This window comes from Zonotrichia leucophrys, unplaced genomic scaffold (assembly GCF_028769735.1).
Source record: "Zonotrichia leucophrys gambelii isolate GWCS_2022_RI unplaced genomic scaffold, RI_Zleu_2.0 Scaffold_59_292226, whole genome shotgun sequence".
Classification (NCBI taxonomy): domain Eukaryota; kingdom Metazoa; phylum Chordata; class Aves; order Passeriformes; family Passerellidae; genus Zonotrichia; species Zonotrichia leucophrys.
In genome coordinates, this window is record NW_026992264.1 from 156,495 (window position 1) to 172,170 (window position 15,676).

The window sequence follows — 15,676 nt, forward strand, 5'->3', positions numbered from 1 at the left end:
CTCTGCTGATGTAATTGTTTCATTGACCATTTGTCTCTCAGTGGGATCAAGTAATGCGTCTGAGTTCATAGAGTTCAAATCAGCCCAGTCAGGGTTTTGAGTTAATTGCCCTTTCTACTAATTTTGCCACCTCAATCTGAATTCTCTTTATATTTCTTCACAGTAGTTTTCCACTACTCCAACTCAGTAAGGGAGTATGGAACCTTTACACACATTGGCCCCTGGTTGCCAACTGCCTGCCGCAATGGGGCTTGCAAAACCAGTTCTTTACCTTTTTTTTGACCTAGTACATTTTGCTATGGGGGTGTGGTATGGCCTGTTTATCTATCTTTCCCCTCCTTTGCTCGCTCGGGGCAGCAGTAATCTCATTCTTCTCCTCCTCCTCAGAGTTACTTGAGCAAGAGCTGTCTGACTCTGTTGACTCTGCTGGAGTAGTATGTTGTGGTGTGTTGCAATATCCTGTTTTACCTTCTCCCTTCCCCCTCGCCCCTCGCTGAGTGTGCCCTGTCAATCAGGCTAACATACCAGCAAGGCGTCGTGTGATAGGTGTCCCTAGTACCTTGAGACCCTGCCCCTTCACCTGGTTGGTGACTCACCTGTCCCCTCCCCTTCCCCTGTCCTGAGCTTAAAATGTGAATGAGACCATGCGGCCTCTATTCTGTTACCAGCAGTGGCCCAGTGCAGACGTATCTGTACTCATGGAATAAACATCTGGCTACCTTCTAGCAGAATCCATTCCCTTTCTCTCCACCATCGCCAGAAGCTCTCTCCTGAGGAGAACGGAGTCCTGTCTTGTGCCCCGCTGCACTCTGCCGCCAGCCAAGGTATCTCTGGGGTTAAACACCACAGTGCTGCCTCTGGCCAAGCAGCGAAGGTCAGAACTGGCCTAGGCACCATCTAACTGGTTATATTGGGATACTTATTCCAATAGTAGTACATCTGCTTCGACCAATTCCAGTTCTAGACAGCACTAAGCATGACTTACACCGTGGTGGAAGCCAGGCTGTGTGCCTGCTCACTTTGAAGATGCCATCTCCAGAGGCGGCTCCACAGCGTTCGGGGTTGCTGCGGAAACTCATGGACCCGTGAGCAGAAGAAGCACCAGATCCCCACGGGCGGGCCCCTCTCGGCAGAAGGCTCTGCCCCCCAAACCCGCCCCCCAGGACAAGTGGGGATGGGAGGGGGGCTCAGCTGCAGCGGACGGCCATGGCTGCAGCAACGGCTGCCGGAGCCCTCCCCGCTGCTCCTTCACTGCCCGGGAGCAGCCGGGGCATGCTCCCCCCATCCTGCCCCCAACATGCTCGGACAGTGGGGCCACCGCTGGGGGTGGCACCAGTGAAAAATGCATGTATTTTATGCTTGGCTTTCTGCAAATATTAAAATTAATATTATATGTGTTGTGTTAGAAAGTAATGCTGTATTAATTCTCTTAAATACTGTGTTAAATATAGTTTTAGGTTACAAAAAATGTTAAAATACAAACTATGCTATGTAGGATACTTTTTTTAAAGAAGGGACTTGCAGCGAGATAGCAGCCACAGGACACCTAAATCTTTCACAGAAAAGGAATCTATTGCCCTCTTATCAGAAGAAATTAACTTCTTCCTGCCTCGAAGGCACTGTTAGGATTAGAAGGAAGAAGTTGACAATGACCAGACAGAATCCTGTGTTTGAACAGAATTTATGCATCATGTATGAAGTGTATGAATATGCAACAGGCTATTGCTTTTAAGGGTTAATCCTCTGTTAATCTGTGTCCTTTTTCGGGCTCGTGCTGCCCAGAAAAAGGTACCCGGATGTCCATAACTCTTTGTATTTATTGTCTTATATTGTCCTAATTCAAGTTATCCAAATTATTATTACTCTAATTGTATTACTATTTTTTATAACCATTTTATTACTATTAAACTTTTAAAATTTTAAAAACAAGTGATTGGAATTTTTCACAGCACCGACAGCACCGGCAGCACAGGCGGGAGTGGAGGGACTCCGGGCCCCACCCTCAGATCAGGGGTGATGAGGTCTAACTCCACCTTCTCCTTATTTTTACATCCACTGCTCAATACCAACTGCTCCTTTTTACTTTTCCCGTCTTTTTTATTTAAAACCAATATATGCTGTTCCTTTTTGTTTGCTGATGGGCTTTGCTGACATGCTAATACCATAAAAAGCCTAGCATATTCTAACTTGTCAAAATATTTGTCCTCCCATATGTGGGATATTAAACTTGATATTAATTTCTTACCGGAACTACCAAATTTAGGCCATGTCTCGTTGTCTAGTTCATATGTTGGACACATCTTTTCTGAGAGCCTGATAAGTCTGGGTTTAAAAAGCAATGATCTGTTAGTTCATGCCAGTTTTTCAATATTAACCCCAGAGGACTGCTTCTCGATATATTACTATTACAATCACAGGAGAATACAAACCCCATCTTAACATCAGTGAGTAGGAAAGTCTGCAGAGATCAAAAGAACCAGCAAGAGGTAGAGAGAAAGAGCAAGCAAGAAGCAGGATTAGAACTCACAACCTTTGGAACCATAGTGCAGGCACTAACCTATGGCACCAGCCCAGGCCTCAGGCTAATACTTTCCACCGTAGTGCTAAAGGCTCACTTTTCCAGAGAGTCTCCTCTCTCACCCCAGTGGGTGAGACAGAGTGAACGTAAAGCAATTCCACCTGGACCCCCTAGGGTCCTTCCACACTAAACAAAACTACAAGAGATCTCCTAACAGCTAACACAGGTGCTAAAACAGAATACCTCCTTTATTGAGTTACTCACATGCCTCCATGCCGGGCCCAAGGATTCTCAGGCTCTGATACCTTCACTACTGCAGCTGGGGCACCCTGGGAGTGCTGGCAAGAGTGGGGGGGAGCAGCTAGGTCTTCCTCTGGTCCAGGGGGTTTTCCTGATGCCTTCTGTCCCTTCATGAGGTGCCAGAACTGATGCCTATGAGAGGCTGCCCTGGAACAGAGGCTAGACAGAGTTAAAGGAGTAAAGCAGGTGTTTATTAAAAGGCCTATAAAGGATATGCCTTGGGCAGTACAAGAGCCTGGCCGGGGCTCTGCCCAAGATGGACACAACATGGACCACCAGTCACAAGTTTTCACACTTTTATAAGTTTTTCACACTTTCATAAATAATGGTTTGGTAAATAACTATTTACATACTGGGGTTAGTTGTCCAATTATAACTTCAGGTTATGAAGTCCCATCCTCCTTGTCTTCTCCCTTCAACTCACTGTTTATGCTTTTTGGGTCTAAGGCCGTAACAGATGTCCTTGGATTCTCAAGCTGGAAAAAGATGGTTTTGTCTCACTACCCCGTGAAGAGAACTTACTAACAATTCATACACAGTTCAGAGTTACACACAAGGCAGTATAGAATCCAAAAAATATGAAAGCTAAAACTTAGGGCATCACCCACATGTCTGTGTCCTCTCATGTCCCCACCTATGTCTGGGTCACCCATGTCCCCACCTATTTCCATGTCCCCCCTTGTCCCCACCCATGTCATTGTCATCCCATGCCCCCATCCATGTTTAGTTCAATGTCTTTATTTTTACCCCAGTTTCAAGAGTTTCAAAGGGATGAACAGAAAAGTAAAGAAAATCAAGGCCAAAACAAAATTATTTATATGTCCCTGCCAGCAGAGCATCCATGTGCTTGGGTGGGTGGAAAGAACCTTTTTTGGAGGGGTTTCCATCCCACTGTCTCCAAAATCAGGGGTTTTGCCCCAGTCTGTCCTCATTTGGCTGTGAAAGACAGCCGTGGGCCATGGAGAACTAAAAGACTGGATTTATGTAGGAGAAGACCTGCAAGGCTATCCAGTATTGCTCAACGCCACTAGATGATGAAAAAGTGAGATTTTTCTGCAGTCAGAAGTTGACCAATCCACTCTCCACAATGGATTTCTGTGTTGGGCTGTGAATGTGTGCAGGTGCCCACAGGGAGCCAGGAGGATGTGGAGCCCTCCAGCCAGGTGTCTTCCCAACACGGATCACCGGCGCCATGGATCACCAGGGCTCTGCCCATCATGGCTCACTGCGGATCATCCAGCAAGGATCCTCTAGTGAGGGATGGAGCTGGAGCAGCACAGGAAGCTCTTCCTGCCCTCAGGGCACTTGCAGGGCTGCCCTTAGTGCTGGCTCTGTTGGTGTCTGGTCAACTGAGTGCTGTGGGAGAAGCTCTCCCCACACTCAGGACACTTGTAGGGCCTCTCCCTGGTGTGGATGCGCCGGTGCCTGATGAGGGTGCAATTACGGTTAAATCCTTTCCCGCAGTCGGGGCAGAGAAAGGGCCTCTCATCTGTGTGAATCCGCTGATGCCTGACGAGAGTGGAGCTGATCTGAAATCTCTTCCTGCATTTATCACATTTGTAGGGCTTCTCCCCGGTGTGGCTCCTCTGGTGGACAATCAGCAGGCAGTGTTCGAAGAAGCTCTTTCCACACTCCCCACACTCGTAGGGCCGTTCCCCAGTGTGGATTCTCCAATGGCGGATCAGGGAGGATCTCTTGCTGAAGTTCTTCCCACATTCTGAGCACTTGTGGGGCTTCTCCCCATCCTGAACCTGCTCATGGACCCCCAGCTCTGAGCTCTGGCCGCCTTCCTGGCCCTGGGTGGGTCTTTCCTCCTCAGATCCCCGTGATCTGCGTTTGCAGCCCCTCCTCGTACGGGTTCCCCAGGACGTTTCCTCCCCGTTGGATTCCTGTGATGTGGAGCTGCTCAAAATGGCCTCATCCACAAGGTTCTGCTGTGGGGATTTGTCCTCCCTGGTCTCCATCCTCAGCTCCTGGTCTGGGGGAGGAAGGACAAGGAGAGGATGGGATTTGCCTCCGTGCCACAGGGAAGGGCAAGGAGATCCCCCCAGTGCGTCCCCAGCAGGACAGCTTTGGCAGCAGGGTTGTCCTGCAGCGGGGGGCCGTGCTGGGCTGGGAGATGGAGCAGGAGAGAGGGGGAAAGGGGCACTGACTTCCTCCTCACCTGCCTGGGGCTCCCGGGCCATCTTCCTCTTCCTCGCAGCCTCCTCCTCCTGCATTGGACCCAGGCTTGGGAATGGGAAATGCTGGTTTGGGGGAAAACAAGGCTTACTGAATTTGCTTTGATGCTCCCGCTGCCCAAGTGCAGCTGGAGAAGTCAGCGCCCCTTTCAGCCTCGGGGCGCCCGGAGCCCGCTCATCCCCAGCCTCCCGCACCCCTCCAGCCAGCCGGTTTGTCCCCCGGCTCCGGGATCTCCCCTTTGTGCTCTCCCCGCTCCGGGGCTCCCGCGTTCCACCCCGGCTCTCCTGGGCATACCCAAACCCGAGATCGCCCCTGTGCCCGCAGGTACCGGGCGATCGCCAAGCGGGACCCCCAAGATCCCTCCAGAGGCATTTGTGGCTCTGCTTTGGCGTCCAGCAAGACCCAAACATCCCTTGCCTCGCAAAAAAACCTCCCAGAGACCTCCCCCGATGGATTTGGGGCGAACTCCCCCAGCCCGCTCACCTGCGGGTTCTGGCGGAGGGGGCGATGCTGGCGTGACAGGGGGAGGAGAGGCCTGAACGGGCGGGCAGGGGAACCGCTTGGTTCTGCTGCTGCTGCTCGTATTCCTCCTGTTCCTCCTCTTCCTCCCGCTCCTAGCCCGGCCCGGGTAGGGGCTGACATCCAAATGGAGCCGCGCTCTGCCCTAGGGGGGTTCCCAAAGAGGCCCCGGCCCGCGCGGCAGTGGAGTGATACTGGGAACACTGGGTGGAATCCTGAGATCAGCGGGAAGGAATTGGGAGCGCTTTCCCTGCCAGTCCCGCTCTTACTGGGAGCACTGGGAGGGAACTGGGAGCAAACAGCGCCCGGAGGCGGCTGCAGCCGGCGGTGGGCGGGGCCAAACCGAAGGGCGTGGTTACGCAAATTCAGGAGAGATCGCGCACTGGGGTTGGTGGGCGGGAGCAGCGCGGGGTTCTCCTCGGTCACGTGAGGGCCGGAGCGATGGCGGCGGCGTCTGGTGAGAGGGGACAGGGAGTGGGAATGGGAATATGCGACCAGGACAGGGAATATGGAAACCGCAACTGAAGAGAGAATATGAGATGGGGATTAGGAAGATGAGACCAGGATCGCAAACGAGAATACAGGAATGGGACTGCGAACATCGAAAGGGAAATATGGGAACGGACGCACAATCGACAGTGGGACCGGGAATATGGGCCTGGGAATATGGGAACGGCAACCAGACAAATAGTGGACCGAGACGGGGAATGAGATCCAGATTGGGATGGGAGCTGGACGGGACAAGAAGTGCAGTGACATGGGAACGGGTGGGGAGCAAGGGGAGTGACAGTGGGGAGAGGGGGATTGTGGACACGTGAGGTGGGGAACCAGGACAGGGAGTCATGGGGACAGTTCCAGGGCAGGGAGTCCTTGATCAGCTGCCCAAGAAACCCTGCCATGCTCTCCCAGTGCAGGCAGAGTCACTCAGCTGGGGGGCCCAAAGTCCAGAGCAGCCCCCAAGTCCCACCCAGGAACCCTCAACTCCCTGGAACATAGCAGCCCCCACGTCCCCTGGAAGATCCCCACATGTCCTCATCCTTGTCTTAGTTCAATGTTTTTATTTTTATCCTGGTTTGGGGCGTTTTGAAAGGACAGAGAGAAATTAAAAGATAATCAAGGCCACATGGAGCCATTAAGAGGTGGAGCCCCCAGCCAGGTGTCTTCCCAACACAGCTTACCAGCACCACAGATCACTGGGGCTCTGCCCACTGGACAGCATGCAGCACAAACACTGCCACGGGGTATGGAACTGTAACAGTGCACACCTGGGGAACTGTAGCAGTGCACACCTGGGGAACTGTAGCAGTGCACACTTGGGGCGCACTTGGGGCACTCACAGGGCTTTCCGAGTGGTGCCTCCATTCGTGTTGGGTCAAGGCTGACCTCTGGCTGAAGGTCTTCCCACACTGGGGACATTTGTAGGGCCTCTCCCCAGTGTGGATGCGCTGGTGGGTGACCAGGGTGGAGTTGTGCTTGAAGCCCTTCCCACAGTCAGGGCAGCGGAAGGGCCTCTCATCTGTATGAATGCGCTGATGTACGAGGACATCTGAGCTGCTTTGAAACCTCTTCCCACACTCCCCACACTCGTAGGGTCGCTCCCCAGTGTGGCTCCTCTGGTGGATCATCAGGTGATCGCTTCGGCTGTAGGTCTTCCCACAGTCGGGACACTCGTAAGGCCGTTCCCCAGTGTGGATCCTCTGGTGAAGCATCAGTTCAGAGCTCTGGCTGAATCTCTTCCCACACAGCCCACACTCATAGGGCCTCTCGCCGGTGTGGATTCTCTTGTGGACAATCAGGTTCGACTTCTGGGTGAATCTCTTCCCACACTCAGGACACTCGTAGGGCCTCTCCCCAGTGTGGATGCGCCGGTGCTTGATGAGGTCGGGGTTATATTTGAAGCCCTTCATGCAGTGGGGGCAGCGGAAGGGCCTCTCATCTGTGTGAATCCGCTCGTGTGTGAGCAGATGGGAGCTTGTCTGAAACCTCTTCCCGCATTTGGGACACGCATAGGGCCTCTCATTTGTGTGTGTCCGCTGATGCTTCAGAAGAGTGGAGCTTCTCTGAAAGCTCTTCCCACATTCCCCACACTCATACGGCCGTTCCCCGTGTGGCTCCTCTGGTGGTTGATCAGGTCAAAGTTATCTCTGCAGCTCTTCCCACACTGCCCACACTCATAGGGCCTTTCTCCAGTGTGGATCCTTTGGTGGCGGATCAGGGCTGAGCTTCGGCTGAAGCTCTTCCCACATTCCCCACACCTGTGGGGCTTCTCCCCATCCTGAAGCTGCTCGGGGACCCCCAGCTGTGAGCTCCGGCCCCCTTCCCGGCCCAGGGTGGGTCTTTCCTCCTCAGATCCCCGTGATCTGCGTTTGCAGCCCCTCCTCGTGAGGGATCTCCGGGGCTTTTCTTCCCCGTTAGATTCCTGTGCTGTGGAGCTGCTCAAAATGGCCTCATCCACAAGGTTCTGCTGTGGTGACTCATCCTCCCTGGTCTCTGCCCTCAGCTCAGTGCCTGGGGAGAGGAAGGACAAGGAGAGGATGGGACTTCCCTCCATGCCGCGCGGAAGGGCAAGGAGATCCCCCCAGTGCGTCCCCAGCAGGACAGCTTTGGCAGCAGGGTTGTCCTGCAGCCGGGGGCCGTGCTGGGCTGGGAGATGGAGCAGGAGAGACGGGGAAAGGGCCCTGACTTCCTCCTCACCTGCCTGGGGCTCCCGGGCCATCTTCCTCGCAGCCTCCTCTTCCTCCATCCGGCCAAGGTTTAGGAACGGGAAATCCTGCTTTGGGCGTGAAAACAAGGGCTGAGTGTGTTGGCTTTGATGGTCCCGCTGCCCAAGTGCAGCTGGAGAAGTCAGCGCCCCTTTCAGCCTCGGGGGGTCCGGAGCCCGCTCATCTCTCGCTTCCTTCAACCCTGCAGGCTGCCGGGGTATCCCAGCTGTGTGATCGCCCCTTTGTGCTCTCCCCGCTCCGGGGCTCCCGCGTTCCCCCCGGCTCTCCCTGGGATCCCCAAACCCGAGATCGCCTCTCTGCCCGCAGGGACAGGGCACGCGGGACTCCCCCAAGGGTTATGTGTGACTCAGCTTTTGGGTCCTGGAAGATCCTAAGATCCCTTCCCCACAAAAAAACTCCCTCAGAGGCCCCCCCCGATGGATTTGGGGCGAGCTCCCGCTCCCCACTCACCTGCGGGTTCTGGAGGCGAGGAGGGCGATGCAGCAGGAGCCGGGGGAGCTGCAGCCTGAGCGGGGGAACCGCGTGCTGTTGCTGATGCTGCTGCTCTTCCTTGTCCGTCTCTTTCTCCAGTTCCTGCTCGTCTTCTTCCTTTTCCTCTTTCTCTGTCCCTCCTCTTCCTCCCGCTCCTCCTCCGCTCCCAGCCCGGCCCGGGCAGTGCCGGCACCCAAAAGGCGCCGCGCTCTGCCCTAGGGTGGGTTACCCATAGCGGCCCCGGCCCGCGCGGCAGTGGGAGCGATCCTGAGAGCACCGAGAGCGATCCTGAGATCAGCGGGAAGGAATTGGGAGCGCTTTCCCTGCCAGTCCCGCTCTTACTGGGAGCACTGGGAGGGAACTGGGAGCAAACAGCGCCCGGAGGCGGCTGCAGCCGGCGGTGGGCGGGGCCAAACCGAAGGGCGTGGTTACGCAAATTCAGGAGAGATCGCGCACTGGGGTTGGTGGGCGGGAGCAGCGCGGGGTTCACCTCGGTCACGTGAGGGCCGGAGCGATGGCGGCGGCGTCTGGTGAGAGGGGACAGGGAGTGGGAATGGGAATATGCGACCAGGACAGGGAATATGGAAACCGCAACTGAAGAGAAAATATGAGATGGGGATTAGGAAGATGAGACCAGGATCGCAAACGAGAATACAGGAATGGGACTGCGAACATCGAAAGGGAAATATGGGAACGGACGCACAATCGACAGTGGGACCGGGAATATGGGCCTGGGAATATGGGAACGGCAACCAGACAAATAGTGGACCGAGACGGGGAATGAGATCCAGATTGGGATGGGAGCTGGACGGGACAAGAAGTGCAGTGACATGGGAACGGGTGGGGAGCAAGGGGAGTGACAGTGGGGAGAGGGGGATTGTGGACACGTGATGTGGGGAACCAGGACAGGGAGTCATGGGGACAGTTCCAGGGCAGGGAGTCCTTGATCAGCTGCCCAAGAAACCCTGCCATGCTCTCCCAGTGCAGGCAGAGTCACTCAGCCGGGGGGCCCAAAGTCCAGAGCAGCCCCCAAGTCCCACCCAGGAACCCTCAACTCCCTGGAACATAGCAGCCCCCACGTCCCCTGGAAGATCCCCACATGTCCTCATCCTTGTCTTAGTTCAATGTTTTTATTTTTATCCTGGTTTGGGGCGTTTTGAAAGGACAGAGAGAAATTAAAAGATAATCAAGGCCACATGGAGCCATTAAGAGGTGGAGCCCCCAGCCAGGTGTCTTCCCAACACAGCTTACCAGCACCACAGATCACTGGGGCTCTGCCCACTGGACAGCATGCAGCACAAACACTGCCACGGGGTATGGAACTGTAACAGTGCACACCTGGGGAACTGTAGCAGTGCACACCTGGGGAACTGTAGCAGTGCACACTTGGGGCGCACTTGGGGCACTCACAGGGCTTTCCGAGTGGTGCCTCCATTCGTGTTGGGTCAAGGCTGACCTCTGGCTGAAGGTCTTCCCACACTGGGGACATTTGTAGGGCCTCTCCCCAGTGTGGATGCGCTGGTGGGTGACCAGGGTGGAGTTGTGCTTGAAGCCCTTCCCACAGTCAGGGCAGCGGAAGGGCCTCTCATCTGTATGAATGCGCTGATGTACGAGGACATCTGAGCTGCTTTGAAACCTCTTCCCACACTCCCCACACTCGTAGGGTCGCTCCCCAGTGTGGCTCCTCTGGTGGATCATCAGGTGATCGCTTCGGCTGTAGGTCTTCCCACAGTCGGGACACTCGTAAGGCCGTTCCCCAGTGTGGATCCTCTGGTGAAGCATCAGTTCAGAGCTCTGGCTGAATCTCTTCCCACACAGCCCACACTCATAGGGCCTCTCGCCGGTGTGGATTCTCTTGTGGACAATCAGGTTCGACTTCTGGGTGAATCTCTTCCCACACTCAGGACACTCGTAGGGCCTCTCCCCAGTGTGGATGCGCCGGTGCTTGATGAGGTCGGGGTTATATTTGAAGCCCTTCATGCAGTCGGGGCAGCGGAAGGGCCTCTCATCTGTGTGAATCCGCTCGTGTGTGAGCAGATGGGAGCTTGTCTGAAACCTCTTCCCGCATTTGGGACACGCATAGGGCCTCTCATTTGTGTGTGTCCGCTGATGCTTCAGAAGAGTGGAGCTTCTCTGAAAGCTCTTCCCACATTCCCCACACTCATACGGCCGTTCCCCCGTGTGGCTCCTCTGGTGGTTGATCAGGTCAAAGTTATCTCTGCAGCTCTTCCCACACTGCCCACACTCATAGGGCCTTTCTCCAGTGTGGATCCTTTGGTGGCGGATCAGGGCTGAGCTTCGGCTGAAGCTCTTCCCACATTCCCCACACCTGTGGGGCTTCTCCCCATCCTGAAGCTGCTCGGGGACCCCCAGCTGTGAGCTCCGGCCCCCTTCCCGGCCCAGGGTGGGTCTTTCCTCCTCAGATCCCCGTGATCTGCGTTTGCAGCCCCTCCTCGTGAGGGATCTCCGGGGCTTTTCTTCCCCGTTAGATTCCTGTGCTGTGGAGCTGCTCAAAATGGCCTCATCCACAAGGTTCTGCTGTGGTGACTCATCCTCCCTGGTCTCTGCCCTCAGCTCAGTGCCTGGGGAGAGGAAGGACAAGGAGAGGATGGGACTTCCCTCCATGCCGCGCGGAAGGGCAAGGAGATCCCCCCAGTGCGTCCCCAGCAGGACAGCTTTGGCAGCAGGGTTGTCCTGCAGCCGGGGGCCGTGCTGGGCTGGGAGATGGAGCAGGAGAGACGGGGAAAGGGCCCTGACTTCCTCCTCACCTGCCTGGGGCTCCCGGGCCATCTTCCTCGCAGCCTCCTCTTCCTCCATCCGGCCAAGGTTTAGGAACGGGAAATCCTGCTTTGGGCGTGAAAACAAGGGCTGAGTGTGTTGGCTTTGATGGTCCCGCTGCCCAAGTGCAGCTGGAGAAGTCAGCGCCCCTTTCAGCCTCGGGGGGTCCGGAGCCCGCTCATCTCTCGCTTCCTTCAACCCTGCAGGCTGCCGGGGTATCCCAGCTGTGTGATCGCCCCTTTGTGCTCTCCCCGCTCCGGGGCTCCCGCGTTCCCCCCGGCTCTCCCTGGGATCCCCAAACCCGAGATCGCCTCTCTGCCCGCAGGGACAGGGCACGCGGGACTCCCCCAAGGGTTATGTGTGACTCAGCTTTTGGGTCCTGGAAGATCCTAAGATCCCTTCCCCACAAAAAAACTCCCTCAGAGGCCCCCCCCGATGGATTTGGGGCGAGCTCCCGCTCCCCACTCACCTGCGGGTTCTGGAGGCGAGGAGGGCGATGCAGCAGGAGCCGGGGGAGCTGCAGCCTGAGCGGGGGAACCGCGTGCTGTTGCTGATGCTGCTGCTCTTCCTTGTCCGTCTCTTTCTCCAGTTCCTGCTCGTCTTCTTCCTTTTCCTCTTTCTCTGTCCCTCCTCTTCCTCCCGCTCCTCCTCCGCTCCCAGCCCGGCCCGGGCAGTGCCGGCACCCAAAAGGCGCCGCGCTCTGCCCTAGGGTGGGTTACCCATAGCGGCCCCGGCCCGCGCGGCAGTGGGAGCGATCCTGAGAGCACCGAGAGCGATCCTGAGATCAGCGGGAAGGAATTGGGAGCGCTTTCCCTGCCAGTCCCGCTCTTACTGGGAGCACTGGGAGGGAACTGGGAGCAAACAGCGCCCGGAGGCGGCTGCAGCCGGCGGTGGGCGGGGCCAAACCGAAGGGCGTGGTTACGCAAATTCAGGAGAGATCGCGCACTGGGGTTGGTGGGCGGGAGCAGCGCGGGGTTCACCTCGGTCACGTGAGGGCCGGAGCGATGGCGGCGGCGTCTGGTGAGAGGGGACAGGGAGTGGGAATGGGAATATGCGACCAGGACAGGGAATATGGAAACCGCAACTGAAGAGAGAATATGAGATGGGGATTAGGAAGATGAGACCAGGATCGCAAACGAGAATACAGGAATGGGACTGCGAACATCGAAAGGGAAATATGGGAACGGACGCACAATCGACAGTGGGACCGGGAATATGGGCCTGGGAATATGGGAACGGCAACCAGACAAATAGTGGACCGAGACGGGGAATGAGATCCAGATTGGGATGGGAGCTGGACGGGACAAGAAGTGCAGTGACATGGGAACGGGTGGGGAGCAAGGGGAGTGACAGTGGGGAGAGGGGGATTGTGGACACGTGATGTGGGGAACCAGGACAGGGAGTCATGGGGACAGTTCCAGGGCAGGGAGTCCTTGATCAGCTGCCCAAGAAACCCTGCCATGCTCTCCCAGTGCAGGCAGAGTCACTCAGCCGGGGGGCCCAAAGTCCAGAGCAGCCCCCAAGTCCCACCCAGGAACCCTCAACTCCCTGGAACATAGCAGCCCCCACGTCCCCTGGAAGATCCCCACATGTCCTCATCCTTGTCTTAGTTCAATGTTTTTATTTTTATCCTGGTTTGGGGCGTTTTGAAAGGACAGAGAGAAATTAAAAGATAATCAAGGCCACATGGAGCCATTAAGAGGTGGAGCCCCCAGCCAGGTGTCTTCCCAACACAGCTTACCAGCACCACAGATCACTGGGGCTCTGCCCACTGGACAGCATGCAGCACAAACACTGCCACGGGGTATGGAACTGTAACAGTGCACACCTGGGGAACTGTAGCAGTGCACACCTGGGGAACTGTAGCAGTGCACACTTGGGGCGCACTTGGGGCACTCACAGGGCTTTCCGAGTGGTGCCTCCATTCGTGTTGGGTCAAGGCTGACCTCTGGCTGAAGGTCTTCCCACACTGGGGACATTTGTAGGGCCTCTCCCCAGTGTGGATGCGCTGGTGGGTGACCAGGGTGGAGTTGTGCTTGAAGCCCTTCCCACAGTCAGGGCAGCGGAAGGGCCTCTCATCTGTATGAATGCGCTGATGTACGAGGACATCTGAGCTGCTTTGAAACCTCTTCCCACACTCCCCACACTCGTAGGGTCGCTCCCCAGTGTGGCTCCTCTGGTGGATCATCAGGTGATCGCTTCGGCTGTAGGTCTTCCCACAGTCGGGACACTCGTAAGGCCGTTCCCCAGTGTGGATCCTCTGGTGAAGCATCAGTTCAGAGCTCTGGCTGAATCTCTTCCCACACAGCCCACACTCATAGGGCCTCTCGCCGGTGTGGATTCTCTTGTGGACAATCAGGTTCGACTTCTGGGTGAATCTCTTCCCACACTCAGGACACTCGTAGGGCCTCTCCCCAGTGTGGATGCGCCGGTGCTTGATGAGGTCGGGGTTATATTTGAAGCCCTTCATGCAGTCGGGGCAGCGGAAGGGCCTCTCATCTGTGTGAATCCGCTCGTGTGTGAGCAGATGGGAGCTTGTCTGAAACCTCTTCCCGCATTTGGGACACGCATAGGGCCTCTCATTTGTGTGTGTCCGCTGATGCTTCAGAAGAGTGGAGCTTCTCTGAAAGCTCTTCCCACATTCCCCACACTCATACGGCCGTTCCCCCGTGTGGCTCCTCTGGTGGTTGATCAGGTCAAAGTTATCTCTGCAGCTCTTCCCACACTGCCCACACTCATAGGGCCTTTCTCCAGTGTGGATCCTTTGGTGGCGGATCAGGGCTGAGCTTCGGCTGAAGCTCTTCCCACATTCCCCACACCTGTGGGGCTTCTCCCCATCCTGAAGCTGCTCGGGGACCCCCAGCTGTGAGCTCCGGCCCCCTTCCCGGCCCAGGGTGGGTCTTTCCTCCTCAGATCCCCGTGATCTGCGTTTGCAGCCCCTCCTCGTGAGGGATCTCCGGGGCTTTTCTTCCCCGTTAGATTCCTGTGCTGTGGAGCTGCTCAAAATGGCCTCATCCACAAGGTTCTGCTGTGGTGACTCATCCTCCCTGGTCTCTGCCCTCAGCTCAGTGCCTGGGGAGAGGAAGGACAAGGAGAGGATGGGACTTCCCTCCATGCCGCGCGGAAGGGCAAGGAGATCCCCCCAGTGCGTCCCCAGCAGGACAGCTTTGGCAGCAGGGTTGTCCTGCAGCTGGGGGCCGTGCTGGGCTGGGAGATGGAGCAGGAGAGACGGGGAAAGGGCCCTGACTTCCTCCTCACCTGCCTGGGGCTCCCGGGCCATCTTCCTCGCAGCCTCCTCTTCCTCCATCCGGCCAAGGTTTAGGAACGGGAAATCCTGCTTTGGGCGTGAAAACAAGGGCTGAGTGTGTTGGCTTTGATGGTCCCGCTGCCCAAGTGCAGCTGGAGAAGTCAGCGCCCCTTTCAGCCTCGGGGGGTCCGGAGCCCGCTCATCTCTCGCTTCCTTCAACCCTGCAGGCTGCCGGGGTATCCCAGCTGTGTGATCGCCCCTTTGTGCTCTCCCCGCTCCGGGGCTCCCGCGTTCCCCCCGGCTCTCCCTGGGATCCCCAAACCCGGGATCGCCTCTCTGCCCGCAGGGACAGGGCACGCGGGACTCCCCCAAGGGTTATGTGTGACTCAGCTTTTGGGTCCTGGAAGATCCTAAGATCCCTTCCCCACAAAAAAACTCCCCCAGAGACCCCCCCGATGGATTTGGGGCGAGCTCCCGCTCCCCACTCACCTGCGGGTTCTGGAGGCGAGGAGGGCGATGCAGCAGGAGCCGGGGGAGCTGCAGCCTGAGCGGGGGAACCGCGTGCTGTTGCTGATGCTGCTGCTCTTCCTTGTCCGTCTCTTTCTCCAGTTCCTGCTCGTCTTCTTCCTTTTCCTCTTTCTCTGTCCCTCCTCTTCCTCCCGCTCCTCCTCCGCTCCCAGCCCGGCCCGGGCAGTGCCGGCACCCAAAAGGCGCCGCGCTCTGCCCTAGGGTGGGTTACCCATAGCGGCCCCGGCCCGCGCGGCAGTGGGAGCGATCCTGAGAGCACCGAGAGCGATCCTGAGATCAGCGGGAAGGAATTGGGAGCGCTTTCCCTGCCAGTCCCGCTCTTACTGGGAGCACTGGGAGGGAACTGGGAGCAAACAGCGCCCGGAGGCGGCTGCAGCCGGCGGTGGGCGGGGCCAAACCGAAGGGCGTGAT

The 15,676-nt window shown here is 56.8% G+C and overlaps 2 protein-coding genes and 1 pseudogene across 5 annotated transcripts; all 3 read right to left on the bottom strand.

Annotated features, from left to right (window-relative positions):
* Nucleotides 1-6,429, bottom strand: part of LOC135460587 (zinc finger protein 436-like) — a 32,181-nt pseudogene extending 25,752 nt beyond the window's left edge.
* Nucleotides 6,430-6,553: 124 nt separating this feature from the next.
* Nucleotides 6,554-9,126, bottom strand: LOC135460578 (zinc finger protein OZF-like). The gene is given in 4 exon segments (XM_064737472.1): nucleotides 6,554-7,625; nucleotides 7,628-8,026; nucleotides 8,213-8,291; nucleotides 8,692-9,126. Coding segments are annotated over 3 exon segments (1,365 nt in total). The 5' UTR covers nucleotides 8,262-8,291; nucleotides 8,692-9,126; the 3' UTR covers nucleotides 6,554-6,708.
* A 694-nt stretch (nucleotides 9,127-9,820) lies between these two features.
* On the bottom strand, nucleotides 9,821-15,651 carry LOC135460577 (zinc finger protein 271-like). 4 transcript variants are annotated; one of them, XM_064737471.1, is made up of 4 exons: nucleotides 15,227-15,651; nucleotides 14,749-14,824; nucleotides 13,391-14,562; nucleotides 9,821-11,061 (listed from the first exon to the last, which is right to left on the bottom strand). In XM_064737471.1, the coding sequence occupies exons 2-4, from the start codon at nucleotides 14,795-14,797 to the stop codon at nucleotides 9,976-9,978; spliced, it is 2,307 nt and encodes a 768-aa protein (XP_064593541.1). In that variant the 5' UTR covers nucleotides 14,798-14,824; nucleotides 15,227-15,651; the 3' UTR covers nucleotides 9,821-9,975. The 4 variants fall into 4 exon arrangements, with proteins under 4 accessions (XP_064593541.1, XP_064593537.1, XP_064593539.1 ...); XM_064737467.1 differs by lacking the exons at nucleotides 13,391-14,562; nucleotides 14,749-14,824; nucleotides 15,227-15,651 and adding exons at nucleotides 11,481-11,556; nucleotides 11,960-13,243 and having other exon boundaries at nucleotides 9,821-11,294; XM_064737469.1 differs by lacking the exons at nucleotides 13,391-14,562; nucleotides 14,749-14,824; nucleotides 15,227-15,651 and adding exons at nucleotides 11,481-11,559; nucleotides 11,960-13,243 and having other exon boundaries at nucleotides 9,821-11,294.
* Nucleotides 15,652-15,676: the final 25 nt, after the last annotated feature.

Coding starts and splice junctions, on each gene's coding strand:
- LOC135460577 (XM_064737471.1), bottom strand. CDS start 14,797: ATGGAGGAAGAGGAGGCTGCGAGGAAGATGGCCCGGGAGCCCCAGGCA. Junction 14,563..14,748: donor GGCCCGGGAGCCCCAGGCAG/GTGAGGAGGAAG, acceptor TCCTCTCCCCAG/GCACTGAGCTGAGGGCAGAG. Junction 11,062..13,390: donor GGCACCACTCGGAAAGCCCT/GTGAGTGCCCCA, acceptor GAGCAGCTTCAG/GATGGGGAGAAGCCCCACAG.